We start from the raw sequence: 13,748 nt of genomic DNA on the forward strand, positions 1-13,748 counted from the left end.
TTACCTCTAGGTTGGATTATTGTAATGCTTTACTGTCTGGATGTTTCAGTAGGAGCATAAACAAGTCCAGTTAGTCCAGAACACAGCAGCTAGAGTCCTAACTAGAACCAGAAGATTACGACAGATGACTGAGAGAAAGATTCATAAAAACAATGTCAGTGAGACTTTTAGTAGGAAAAAGAAGGAATAAAAGCATTAATTTAATCATTTTAAGCAATTGAAAATAAAATGCTGATGCTCTCAGATGCACTAGTTAACCTAATCTTCCTTATCTACATGATATAGATCGTTTCCTGATCCATACAATCTGCATACCACCGACTTTACACTAATACCTGATCTACTACACATCACAACTGCACAAAGCTAATCACAACTCAACATTTTTCCATGAGAGGTTCTTCTCCCCGCCACTGCTGTTTCAACAGAGATAAAGTCCATCATTGATGAATGAAGAAAAGAGATTTACTAATATCTCTTTACTAAGAAGCTTACAAACAAGGGAAAAAGTGCTAGTTGAAGTATTTCAGAAAGATGAAGGTCTTCACCTGTAGTTTGAAGACAGTCAGTGACTCAGCTGTTCAGACATCTAGGTGAAGTTCATTCCACCACCTCGGTACAGAACAGAGAGGAGTCTTGATGTGTTCCTCCCTCTCACCCTGAGAGATGGTGGGACCAGTGGAGCAGGGCTGTAGATCTGAGGTGCAGTGTGAGGAGGGATAAGAGCTTTGAGGTAGAGGGAGCTGTTCTGGTTTTGGCTTTGTAGACAATCATCAGTGTTTAAATCTGATGTGTTCAGCTACAGACACCAGTGTAGCACAGCAGTGTGGTGGTGTGGAGAACTTAGGCAGGTTGAAGACAAGTCACACAGCTGCATTATGGATCATTTACAGAGGACAAATTGTTTTCATATGTAGACCTGATAGAGAGAGCTGCAGTAGAACAGTCTTAAGATGAGAAGAGATTGAACAAGTACCTGAGCAGCCTGTGTGGACAAAAATGACTGAAACCTTCTGATGTTGTAGAGAAGAAACCGACATGAGCGAGTCACATTAGCAACATGCGAGGTAAAGTATAGTTGCGTGTCCATGGACCAGCACATACACTCACACCAACACATACACTCACACCAACACCAACACCAACACCAACACATACACCAACACCAACACATACACTCACACCAACACATACACTCACACCAACACCAACACATACACCAACACATACACCAACACATACACCAACACATACACCAACACATACACCAACACCAACACATACACTCACACCAACACCAACACATACACCAACACATACACCAACACCAACACATACACTAACACCAACACATACACTCACACCAACACATACACTCACACCAACACCAACACATACACCAACACCAACACCAACACATACACCAACACCAACACATACACTCACACCAACACCAACACATACACCAACACATACACTCACACCAACACATACACTCACACCAACACATACACCAACACCAACACATACACTCACACCAACACCAACACATACACCAACACATACACCAACACCAACACATACACCAACACATACACTCACACCAACACATACACTCACACCAACACCAACACATACACCAACACCAACACATACACTCACACCAACACCAGCACATACACCAACACCAACACATACACTCACACCAACATATACACTAACACCAACACCAACAGATACACTAGCACCTACACCAACGTTAACAGAGTTTCATTTAGACTCCAGGCAGGTGAGAAGGGGTTCAAAATTAGAATCCAATTAAACCCAGGCACGATAAGGAAAGCTGTGAAGCTCTAAGCTCTGGTGTTTATCTTTTTAACCACATTTCATGTTTTTTTCACCCTATATGTTTCAGGTACGCACCAGAATCCTTATCAGAGTATAAATTTTCCCACAAATCAGATGTGTGGAGTTTTGGCGTTCTTCTGCATGAGCTGTTCTCCTACTGTGAGCTGAGCAGAAACCCGAAGCGGGTACGTGAGGAATGATGATCAAACTTCTTTCAATTTGCTATTATTTCTGATCACCATGACACCACTGTTGATCTTTACATTTGTGCCAATCCTGAAGCAATTACAGTATTATTATACTAAAACATTCTTAAAGAGAAAAATACGTCACTTATTAGCTTGGGAGCAAGCAGAATGCTCTCAGAATAGCAGGGGAGGAGCTTAAATGTCACAGAAAATCAGGAGGAGGAGCTTAAAGGTCATAGTATGAGTCAATCAGCAGCTCATAAAATGATTCTCTCTCACTCCTGCGACTGCTACATAAACAATATGACTGGAAATGTTGTAATTCTAACATGTTTTATTGCAGCTCTCACTACATCGGATTGGATGTGACATTCAAGGTGCCATGATGGCTGTTCATCTCTTCAATGCTCTCAGAGAAGACTGGAGGCTGCCAGCACCCCCCATGTGTCCACCAAAAGTAAAAACACACTACATTCCATTGCACTGATGAAGGAGTTGATTGATCTTTTCAAACTTAAACCTCTGGGTGTGTAATATAATCACCAAATATAATTGCCATCATTAGGGGATTAAACCTTTATCATCAGAGATAGAGACTCGTAGCTATAGGAACTTCTCCAGACAGGTCAGACTGGCTGTGAGGTTTATCGTGTGGCTTGTGATAACACTGAAATCAGAAGGGTGTGCAGGTATCAGCACTATCCTAAGGTAATAAAGTTAGCGTATCCTATATAAACACAACACTGTTCACGCTGTAAACATTAAATCTTTAATAAATAATAAAATAATAAATACAATCTTTAATAACTAAGAAACTGTAATTGTTGGTAAATCAGTGTGATAGAAAAGTCATGACTCATCAGGTCACACTACCGTCTCACAGCTCGCAGCTCACAGATACCTGAGAAACACCTTGAGCTCTTACCTGTGTCCAGGTGTTCAGTATGATGATGCAGTGCTGGGCCTTCAACAGTGAAGACAGACCCTCCTTCTCCTACCTACAAGACCTGATTGAGAGCAGCCTCCAGGAAGAGAGGGATGGAGCTAAAGGATAAAAAGAATGTCACAAAGAACAGAACAGTTAAATAAACTGTGTGTATTTTATGAGTCGAACATTTGTTGGTCAACTGCAGAGTTTAACTCACTGGTTCCTTCTTTAATAGTGTCTTCTAAATAAGTAAACAGAGGACTTCAATGGGTTCAGTTTTCTAGTCTGGTTATAGCTCATAGCTTTGAGCTTATTCAGTATCTGTTACAGTGTAATCTCTAAGATTATTCAAATACTACACAGCTTGTTTTATTATCTATTATTTAGTTATATTTATTTTAGTATTCTAATCAAGAATAATTCTTAACACTTAACACTTAAGTTTTATGCAAATTAGCCTTAATTACCAGCTGTTCTAAACATTATGTCCCTGCCCTACATATGTCACAGTTACGCAGAGCAACCATGAAGATAACAATTACCCTAATTAAAGGTTAGCACAACGTCGTTTCAAAAATATTCACTCTGGCTTCACTCTCTGCTCTGTAAATTGACATACAGTAACCTTGGCAAAAGCTTGAAAAAAAATGCTTGGAGGTGAATAAAGGCATGCAACTATCTGCTGAGGTGTGTTGTTAACCTAATGAAGGTGAAGGGGTGTAAAAACACACAATCATCATAGCACAGAGACAGCGCTGGTCCATGGTTACCCCAAGGTTGTGAACTGTGACTGAAGGGGAAATCAGATAGTTATACAGGGATATTGTAAGATCATGACCTGAGGATGAATCACCTGATGATCAGCAGTTTTTCTAAGATTGAGCTTCAACTGATGAGCCGTCATCCACAATGATATTTCTGCCAGACATGCTGAGACCCGAACAGAAGCTGTGGTATCTGAGGGTGGAGAAGTGAAGATAAATTGTGTATCATCAGCATTGCAGTGTTAAGAGAACCCATGTGAGAAAATACTTCACCATGAGAGTGAGAATACAGGGAGAAAAGAAGAGGACCAAGTACTTAGCCCTGTGGGACACCAGTGGAGAGTCTGCGTGGAGCAGATGTCACTCCCCTCCATGTTACCTGATATGAGCGTCCTTTGATGTAGGAAGCAAACCATTCCCACCCTGATCTGCAAATTCCAAGACTCCTGATGGTGCACAAGAGAATCTTGTGGTTGACCGTATCAAACGCTTTTTTTTTTTTGAACGGTTGAGGAGGATGAGGACAGATGAAACTTGTCTGATCTAGAAGAATGTAGTTTCTCAGAGACATCCAAAAGTGCTGTCTCTGTGGAATGAGCTGCTTTAAAGCCAGACTGGTTGGGATCTTGGAGATTGTTCTGTAAGAGATAGACAGACAGTTGATTATAGACAATGCGTTCAAGAATTTTTGAAAGAAAAGAGGAAAATGTTACCGGTTTGTAGTTACTGATGTCTGATGGATCCAGAGCAGGTTTTTCAGGATGGGAATAACCCTTGCTCTCTTAAAGGCAGTTGGTACATGACCTGATGTTAGGGATCCATTGATGATTGTGGTGATGAAGGGCAGAAACCTTCTAAGAACCGGTTTGCCTTTCCATCAGTTAGAGAGCCATCACAGAGCCGAGTCTGACGTCACTGTATACGTGTCATGTTCCCCAGCAATGTTAGCACAGCAGCGGCAATCACAAACGCAAACACAACAATGGCAGATTGGTACATTGGCATCTAAATGGAGCGAATGCAACATGTACGTGCAACTCCATGTAATCTGTATAAACGGAGGTTGTAATGGAGAAAGTACATAACGTTATTCTATCATTAACACAGAAAAAACTTAGCCTTAGCATGTAGCTACCTACTATCATGTGTGCTGATAATGTATCATATTGTAAAAGTGTATTAAACATTAGTATACTTAAGGTACATTATCAAATGCGCTAACAGTAGCCCCGCCCACAGCCCCGCCCCAGACGCTAACGCAAGCGGTTCTTAAGTCTAGACCAGCAACGTTTTGGTGCTACTTAAGAACTGAAAAAAGAACTTTTGGCTGTCAAAAAAGAAAGAACTGGTGCTAAATTAGGCTCCGAACCAACACTCAAACTGCCTCGGTGGAAAAGGGGCACTTGTGAGACGGTCTGGAGCATAGTGGAAGGGAGTGGATCCAGTGGGCAGGTGGTAGGATTGGGAGATCTTTTCTGCTGCTACGGTTGAGAAATGTGACAATGAAGGAGCAGGGAAACCCTGACTTGTCCTATAAGTTTTCATGAGTGGTTTTTGGAGCACTTTTAGGTAGAGCTTTACTGATATTTTGTTTCATCAGACTGGCATAAGAACACCACTCTGCATACAGCAGCTGAGCGACAGGCGATGGTGTAATTGTTCATTAGTGGGGTTCAGAACTGCTTAGGCTTCAGAGTTTTGCTTGCAGATTTGAACAGTGTGTTAAATCAGGCAGAGGAATGTGGAGCATGGAGCATTGGGTGCCGCGAGCAGTGCTGTGGGGGATGTGGTGGCCTAGTGGTTAAGGACTACTGACTGGAAGGTTGTGAATTGGATCCCAGGTCCACCAAGCTGCCACTGCTGGGCCCCCGAGCAAGGCCCTTAACCCTCAATTGTGCAATTGTATAAATGTACGTTGCTCCGTATAAGAGCATCTGAGGAAGGATTTGCCATGCTAACTTTCCATTGGGTAAGCAGTGAGTGTATCATGACCTAGTAAAAAAAAACAAAAGTGTTGTTTCTCAGAAATAGTTCACAACATTCCCCTGAACCAGGATGTGGACTCTAATTAACACGCCCCTAACATTAAAATGCTGTATTTCTGGTTATTGGAAAATCTTAGAGAAGAAACAAGGTTAGTTAGCTGGAGGTTAGTTAGCTAACCCTAAGTGAGGAAACTTTCACTGCTTTTACATCAACACTCTCATGACTGAGGAACAGTTAGCAGCAAGAACAATAACTCATCTCTCTGTTCTCTCAGTTAAACACTCCTCCCCTCAGCAGTCTCTCTTTATTCTCTCTCACTCCTCTGTAGAGAAAATAATACATTTTGATGCTCTACTTTTTCATCCAAGACTTAAAAAAAATAAAACAGAAAAGTCTTTTCCTGGCAAATAAATAAGTATTTTTTATTATTTTATTAAGTATTATTTAAGTACCTTTAATTCTTCAGAAAAGACAATATAATTATACAAAATTACACACAGGGGATGCAATTAACCACAACACAGAGAGAGGAAACAAAAGGAGGACAGAACATGTGACATTCCTCACACTTATTACAGTATAAATATTTCATAAATATTCCATATCTTTGTATTATCACAGTTCTGCTCAAACCTGAGGAACCAGTGTCTCTCAGAGTAAAGTCTCTCTCAGAAAGTCTCCACAATGAATAAACTCCAGTATTTTGTGCTCAGAGAGTTGTTAGTGACTCAACTCTTTCTTTGCACAATTCAAATCTTTCCGATGTATTTCATTCCACAGAAGGAAAATCTGATGTGGGAGGAACTTGTGGCCAAGGATTATATCTTTGTAATGGCAGGGGTCATAAATGTCCATTTTATCAGAGGGAATAATGAGGCCGTCAGCCCAGACTCCCTGGTGGTCTGAGGGAGTGAGTCCGGCTTGTTTAAGACACATGCCCATGTAAACGTCGTCGATGGGCATCAGGGGGATGGACTGGGACATCTGGTAAATGGCCCTGCCAGTGAAGCGGGAGAAGAGGTATCCTCCTCCACTGCAGTAAGGATCGTACAGGTTGGATGCCTCGATCACTTCCGGGATGAAATATTTACTGCTGTTGTCCCGGATGGGTTCACTGTCCAGGAGCAGGTGTCCGATGTAAAGGTGTCTGCTCCCATCAATATCGCCCTTACCCTTCAGGAAATCCACCATGTTTTCTGTGTTGGCAAAAACATCATCGTCACCGTTGAGGAAGAAATCTGCAGTGGGACACCAGTTCTGCATCCAGTCAAGGAAGAGAATCTGCTTGAGCGTGAGGTTGTAGAAGGATTCTGTAAAGTCCCACTGCAAGATGTCCTTGTACTTGTTGTTCTCCAGCTTCAGAAGTTTGTTTATCCTCTTCTTCTCGAAGCCGACCCCGGTGGTGCCGGTCAGGAATACAGTGCGGATTCGCATCCCGTTCTGCCATCTCTCCGCTGCCCACGTCTTGCGCAGGACCGCCCGCCGCTCGTAGTTCTTCGGGGAACTTTTGATGGCTAGCAGGAAGAATGTTTCTCCTGACCCCTTGGGAATGTTGCACTTGTTTGGAAGATTGAGCAGCATCGGAAACTGACGGCAGTGGCGGTAATACAGGAAGTCTTGGATGATCAAGGGGAAGTCAAAAAATCCCTCGATTTTGGTGGCCGACATGTTTTGTTCACATGAGGTGCTCTCAGGAGGCTGAGCTTCACGTACTGACTTTGGAGATGTGATTTTCTCACAGTGTTCTGGAGCGAAGATTTTCAGGATCAGGACCAAACACATAGTGTTTATAATGAGCAGAGTTATGATGTCCAGAGCTCGCCTCCTCCCACGCATTCCTAATAACAACACAAACAACACAAACACGACTCAGTCCGTGACATGTAATGTAATGTGTGATGTGGCGATGTGACAATGTGACGATGTGATGACATGACATGATGATGTGTGACATGATGACGTGACATGACGTGACATGATGACGTTATGATGTGACATGATGATGTGACGATGTGATGACATGACATGATGATGTGAGACATGATGACGTGACATGATGACGTTATGATGTGACATGATGATGTGAGACATGATGACGTGACATGATGACGTTATGATGTGACATGATGATGTGACGATGTGACAATGTGATGATGTGATGACATGACATGATGATGTGTGACATGATGACGTGACATGATGACGTTATGATGTGACATGATGATGTGAGACATGATGACGTGACATGATGTGACATGATGACGTGACATGATGACGTTATGATGTGACATGATGACGTGACATGATGACGTTATGATGTGACATGATGATGTGACGATGTGACAATGTGATGATGTGATGACATGACATGATGATGTGTGACATGATGACGTGACATGATGACGTGTGACATGATGATTGTATTGATGATTGAAAAGATTGTAGCCACACTGCTAACATGCTATGTTTTAAATTAGCATCTGACATGTGTTAGATTTAGCTGAAAAGCTAATATGATATTTATTACTTCCCAGTCACTTCCACCATCACAGCACCTCTTAATAGCAATAAATTAACATCAGTACTAAAGTGCCAGAATATTTACTGCTTTATATCACAGCAGTAAAAGCTCTAGATACTTTTAAACATAAAAACATATTTCAGCCATTTACTCCCTCAGTGGTGCTTTACAACAAGCACAAAGTAAAAAAAAGTGTTGCAGTTTCTGCAGAATTGTTGGCAGTCATTTTTTTGTTATAAAACGTACTTAATTTTATTTTCAATAGAATTTAAAATCGTTGTTGATTTTAGCTCGTTACTGTCAGTAAAGATCCTGAACACACTCCAAAACATTCTACTGTCAAATCCTTCAGCTGTAAACATTTATGTGTCGTTATTGTTTCCTGAAAGTCTTAATTAAGTCCTTGTTAAAAGCATCTGGATGTGTGACAATCCATTAGTTATTCACTTAGTCATTAATTATTATAATTTGTACTTAATTGTAGTTCAGATTCTATTTAAACTTTATTTAAAAATAGCTGAAGATTGTTCAGTTCAGTTTATGATAAATATGTTGTGTTTGTTACAGAGCGCAGAATTCAGTTAACTTAACTAACTAATTAACTCATTGCTTTCTGTTAAATCTGAAGCTTCAGGGCTCGAACATGATGACGGTTTGTTGTTATGATGGATGGCGAGTCAGCTAACGTGCAGATCTGTGGTCTGAGTCATGGCTCTCGTGAAGTCGTTGGACATTAATTCTGTTATAATTACCTTAGACTAAATTAAACTCATTGCATCTGCAGATTTTCAAGAGGCTTCTTTTGGTTTATCATATTTGATTTTCTTTTTTTTCTGTTGATCGTTAATTCTGCGTGAGATAAGTAACTGATAATACATTTCACTAGATTCAAATTTATCTGCAGCTCCAGATGATAAACACTTCACTTTTGATTATAAACACTTCATAACATATGTGACACTTTAGACATGACAGTGTGAGTAATATTAATATTTATACACTGCTTTTAGTTGCAGAACCATAAAAGGGTAAAAATCAAAGAACTTTCTCCACTTACTGTAAATCCAGCTGACCTTCTCCATGATCACCTGAGGACACCTGAGGGAAACAGAACAAACTCTCTTCAGATCTTTACTTCATAACATGAATTCACAGGAAATGCATCAATGATTAAAAAAGAGAAAGAAACTTACCGAATATTTTCCAAGTGTTTAATCACACCAGAGAGGTGTGTGTAGAGTGGAAGCAATGAACTCATAGTGTATTAAGTCTAAATATAGTGTGTGTGTGTGTGTGTGTGTGTGTGTGTGTTTGAGAATCAGAGAGAGACTGTACAGTGAAATTAGCCGAAGCTTTTATCTGTTGCCTGTGTTTCACGGGTTATAATTAGATGGGAGTGGCTAAATAAGTGAATGATAATTGTAGTTTAATGAATTCACATGTCTTTCAAACTAGTTCAATAAATTAAGCAGAACACTCCTTACTGCCCACATACGTACGTACATATGTGTGTGTGTGTTTGACTGAAACACAGTACCTCAAAGACAATTCTTGAAAAAACACACCATCAAAAATGCTGCACCTATATTTAATTAAAAATTAAACACACACACAGACACACACATACACACACACACACACACATACACCTTTATTACATGTAAAACACACTCGTTGTGCTCAGACATCAGTCTCGTTATATTTCTCCCAGTTTGCACGTTATTTCACATGGTTTAAATTTCCAGAGCTCACATGAATTGTTCTTTTTAACATCTGATCATAAATCACTTATATGACCGTAAATATGTGAGAATTTTCCTAGACGTTTGTTTTGTGTTTTGTTCCTATGGCATTTTTATTTAATTAACCTTCCTCTTGTGTCAGGGTCAGCATCAGTGTTGGGCAGTAACGCGTTACTGTAATGCAGTTACTTTTGTCAGTAACTAATACTGTAACGCATTACTTTATAAATAAAGTAACTCCGTTACCATATGGTGCGTTTATCCGTTACTTATTTAAATTAATTAATTTAGGTTGAAGTGTAGCCTACAGACTAACCTGTTTATAGCACCGAAGCATTGTAGGATCGGTGGATGCCAACCTGTAAACACGAAGACGCCGCACTGTGGGTGTGTTTCCATTTATTCAGGTATGTGCGGCAGTAAAGGCGAGTCAAGGCAAGAGCAAGACGAGTTTCTCTAAGTGGAAATATGCTCATTATTTCACTTGAGCATAAAGACAAAAACCTTTTAGTCAAATGTAAGCTGTGTCTTTCTGGTTCGAAGGTCCTGTCTACTGCGATAAACAGCAACTCCAATCTGTCGAAGCACCTCCAGAAACTACATGCCTCGATGAAGCTAGACTCTAACCTGGTGTCAGTGGACACACTTGAAGTGACTCAAGCCCTCCCAGCCAAACAACAGCGACTAGATGTTAACCGGACTGTTAGCCAGGGACAGATCAACAAACAGTTTTGTGTTTGTATAGACCATAACGCATTAAAGGGCATTAAATGGGAACATTAAAGAACATTCTTTAAAAAAGTAAATAAAATGTTAATTTTAACAGTAACGCGTTACTTTTTGGTGTAAGTAATCAACAAAGTAATTGAGTTACTTTTAGAATGAAGTAACTAGTAACTGTAACTAGTTACAATTTCTTAGCTAACTAGCACAACACTGGTCAGCACTGACCTGTTTTAGGTTTTAAATGCATAAAGGTACCACATAAATTTGTTAATTGCATCAAGGCTTTTTGTCTTTGTCAGGAACCTCTATTTAAACAAAACATAAAGCATAACATGGTATCTAAGAGGTAAGAAACAAATCGGATGATAAATAATTGTTTTGAGGGTATAATATGACTGATTTAAGACACGGGTCAAAACTGACCCATTAACATAAGAGATAGTAACATAAGAGGAAAGTTAACCTCATTAACCTCATTAACCTCGTTACAGAGGCGATTGAGAGTTAATCAGTGTCCATGTCTGTGTTTAATCTGTGAGATGCTCAGAGCTCAACTCAAGAACATTTTTTAATATGGAGCTAAAAATATCTTAAACCAGAGGAGCAAGCAAAGAACCCTTATGGTGGAGTTTTGGAGATTCTCCTAAAAGGCTTCTGTCTGGAATCCCTTCTGGTGGAGGGACAACAAAAGTACAGTACAAAAAAAACATCTCTCAACAGATTCTTGAATTCTCCCTGAAATAATGACGTCTTCATCAACTAAAACGAGGTTCTTCTGACAGGAGAACAGTTTGCTGTTCAGCTTCACACCTCTGGGGTTTATCTTTCACCTTAAATAGCTTAAAAATAATATAATGCATCTGATTATACCTGAAGGTCCACTTCAGTGTTAACACCATTACAACACAAAACCAGTTAAAACACGCACAGAGTAGTGACAAGGAAAAGCGCAGTTTATAAAGAGAGTGTAGATGGACCTGGTTATGGTTCCCTCAGGGGGAAAACACTGAAAGCTCTGAGATTAACACCAGAAGCAGTCTCAGACACACCCAGTGACGTGATGATGTCACGTTCATGCTTAATTACTGAAGTGGAAAATTCTTCAGATGAACTCCTCGGGCCTGAATTTCAAGACACACTTCTCCATTCTCATTCCTTTCATTATTGGAACACCTATCAGAGCAGTGGTGTCCTGAAGATCCACAAAGATGAAAAAGATCGACCGAATGTTTACAAATAAACTGATAAATATCACAATTATCATCAGGCTCGCCTCCCTGAGCCACTCGGTGTCTCCACACCCTGATACAATCTCACATATAATTAACTCACCCAGGAATGTGTGCAAACACAAACGTGAACCCTGCCACACAAACCGCACCACATACACCACCTTTGTTCCGCTTTTATTGATTCCATCAGCAGTGAACTCTAAACTCCTCCAACGCCTCTCTCTCTCTCTCTCTCTCTCTCTCTCTCCCTCTCTCCATCGCTGCCATGACAGATGATAAAGAGCAAAGAATAACAAAAACACTAATAAACCTGCTGTGGAAGCAGACATACAGGTACCAGGGCATACAGGGGACCATGTACCAAAGCATGTACCAGGACATACAAGGGATTAAAAGTGTGTTTATTTCAGTCCTATTGTGCAGGAACATGGAAAGAAACAATAACTGAAAAAGAAAATATACACATATCTTATTAAATATAAATACAGAATAAATATTAATGAGTGTACATTATATATACACACACTGCTACAACCATACCTGTTAATCCCCTTCCCAATCCCAGAGGGAGGCTTCACCCGAATATTGACATTTCCATGTTACGAAGGTAGACTTCTGATTTTACTTCTGGGTTTGTGAATATAAACCATGACCAAACAACTCAACTTCACAGATCACAGTTTTATTTCCTTGGTTTTCATTAACTGTGTAACACCGCACATGCACCCTGAAGCTTATTCTTTACACGCATATTGTGTAAAATTGTGTAAGTTATGGGCAAGTGTTGTATAAAGTACTAGAAAGAAATACTTGAGTAAAAGTACAAGTATCGTACTAGAAAAAGACTTTAGTAGAAGTGAAAGTTACCTTTTAGAATATTACTCCAGTAAAAGTCTTAAAGTATCTGATATTTACTGTACTTAAGTATCAAAAGTCATTTTCTGGTATTTACTGTACTTAAGTATTTGAAGTAAAAGTAAAAAGTAAAATTTCAGTGATTTTCAGTAGACATAAGAGACACGTCATCCGGTAGGAAGAATCTTTCATTCCAATGTACAGAAACATTTCTTGCAAATGAGGTGGCCAAGGCAACGTTAGGGGGTCCTAACAAGGAGCATGGATGAATCCCATAATTGCTCATTAGAGGTAGAATATATCTCTCATAATCTATTTTATAATTTATAATATATTATGTTATAATTTTATTTGTGTATGTCACACATAATTCAACACGTAATTACAGTTTTATTTAAAGCCTAAACTGATGAAACCATCTATAACAAGCTAAACTTAAATTCTGAACTGGACATGTGACTAACTGACTGACTGCCTGGTGGGTTCTCAAACCTGTTGGTGGTTCTTGTGCAGTCTGACTACTAGCATCAGGCAGGAAGCTGCTCTGGGGTACTGTGGTGATGTAGGGGCTGGGGGCGGGGCTGGGGTCTGTTTGCACCTGATCTGTATGTGTTTGCTTCTTTAAAAAGAAGTCTGATATCTCTGCCTTTCTTTTCATTTTTTATTGACCCTACAGTATGTAAAAATATGACACGGATATAATACATTTACACATCAAATACAGACTTTTTTAAATTAAAACTGTCAGCATAAATGACTACTATAATCACCTTTATGATAGCTAACAGGCTGTCTGCAGTAATCTTTTGAGTAACGTTACCAGATACATAGTTTAACATTAAACACTGACAGCTGTAAAACTAGTTACCTCATATTATCTAAACAGTTAAAGACTTACACACTGCACTGTATGCGTGTATGACTAGCACAAATGTAGTGTCTAACGTCAATTTATATA

The 13,748-nt window shown here is 39.7% G+C and overlaps 1 protein-coding gene and 1 long non-coding RNA gene across 2 annotated transcripts; one reads left to right on the top strand and one right to left on the bottom strand.

Moving 5' to 3' along the window:
- Positions 1 to 1,883: 1,883 nt before the first annotated feature.
- LOC132853325 (uncharacterized) lies at positions 1,884 to 3,242 on the top strand. The gene is made up of 3 exons (XR_009649168.1): positions 1,884 to 2,033; positions 2,380 to 2,493; positions 2,972 to 3,242. It is a non-coding gene; the product is annotated as an uncharacterized LOC132853325 (long non-coding RNA).
- A 2,986-nt stretch (positions 3,243 to 6,228) lies between these two features.
- On the bottom strand, positions 6,229 to 9,539 carry LOC132853763 (N-acetyllactosaminide beta-1,3-N-acetylglucosaminyltransferase 3-like). Its single transcript, XM_060881707.1, has 3 exons — positions 9,429 to 9,539; positions 9,293 to 9,333; positions 6,229 to 7,552 (listed from the first exon to the last, which is right to left on the bottom strand). The coding sequence occupies exons 1-3, from the start codon at positions 9,491 to 9,493 to the stop codon at positions 6,435 to 6,437; spliced, it is 1,224 nt and encodes a 407-aa protein (XP_060737690.1). The 5' UTR covers positions 9,494 to 9,539; the 3' UTR covers positions 6,229 to 6,434.
- Positions 9,540 to 13,748: the final 4,209 nt, after the last annotated feature.

Source organism: Tachysurus vachellii, chromosome 11 (genome assembly GCF_030014155.1).
Source record: "Tachysurus vachellii isolate PV-2020 chromosome 11, HZAU_Pvac_v1, whole genome shotgun sequence".
Taxonomy (NCBI): domain Eukaryota; kingdom Metazoa; phylum Chordata; class Actinopteri; order Siluriformes; family Bagridae; genus Tachysurus; species Tachysurus vachellii.

What these genes read in the sequence shown, in the direction of transcription:
- LOC132853763 (XM_060881707.1), bottom strand. Translation starts at nt 9,493, where the DNA reads ATGAGTTCATTGCTTCCACTCTACACACACCTCTCTGGTGTGATTAAA. An exon ending in AAACACTTGGAAAATATTCG is followed by an intron (nt 9,334 to 9,428) that starts GTAAGTTTCTTT and finishes TGTTTCCCTCAG; the next exon opens with GTGTCCTCAGGTGATCATGG. An exon ending in GAAGGTCAGCTGGATTTACA is followed by an intron (nt 7,553 to 9,292) that starts GTAAGTGGAGAA and finishes TGTTGTTATTAG; the next exon opens with GAATGCGTGGGAGGAGGCGA.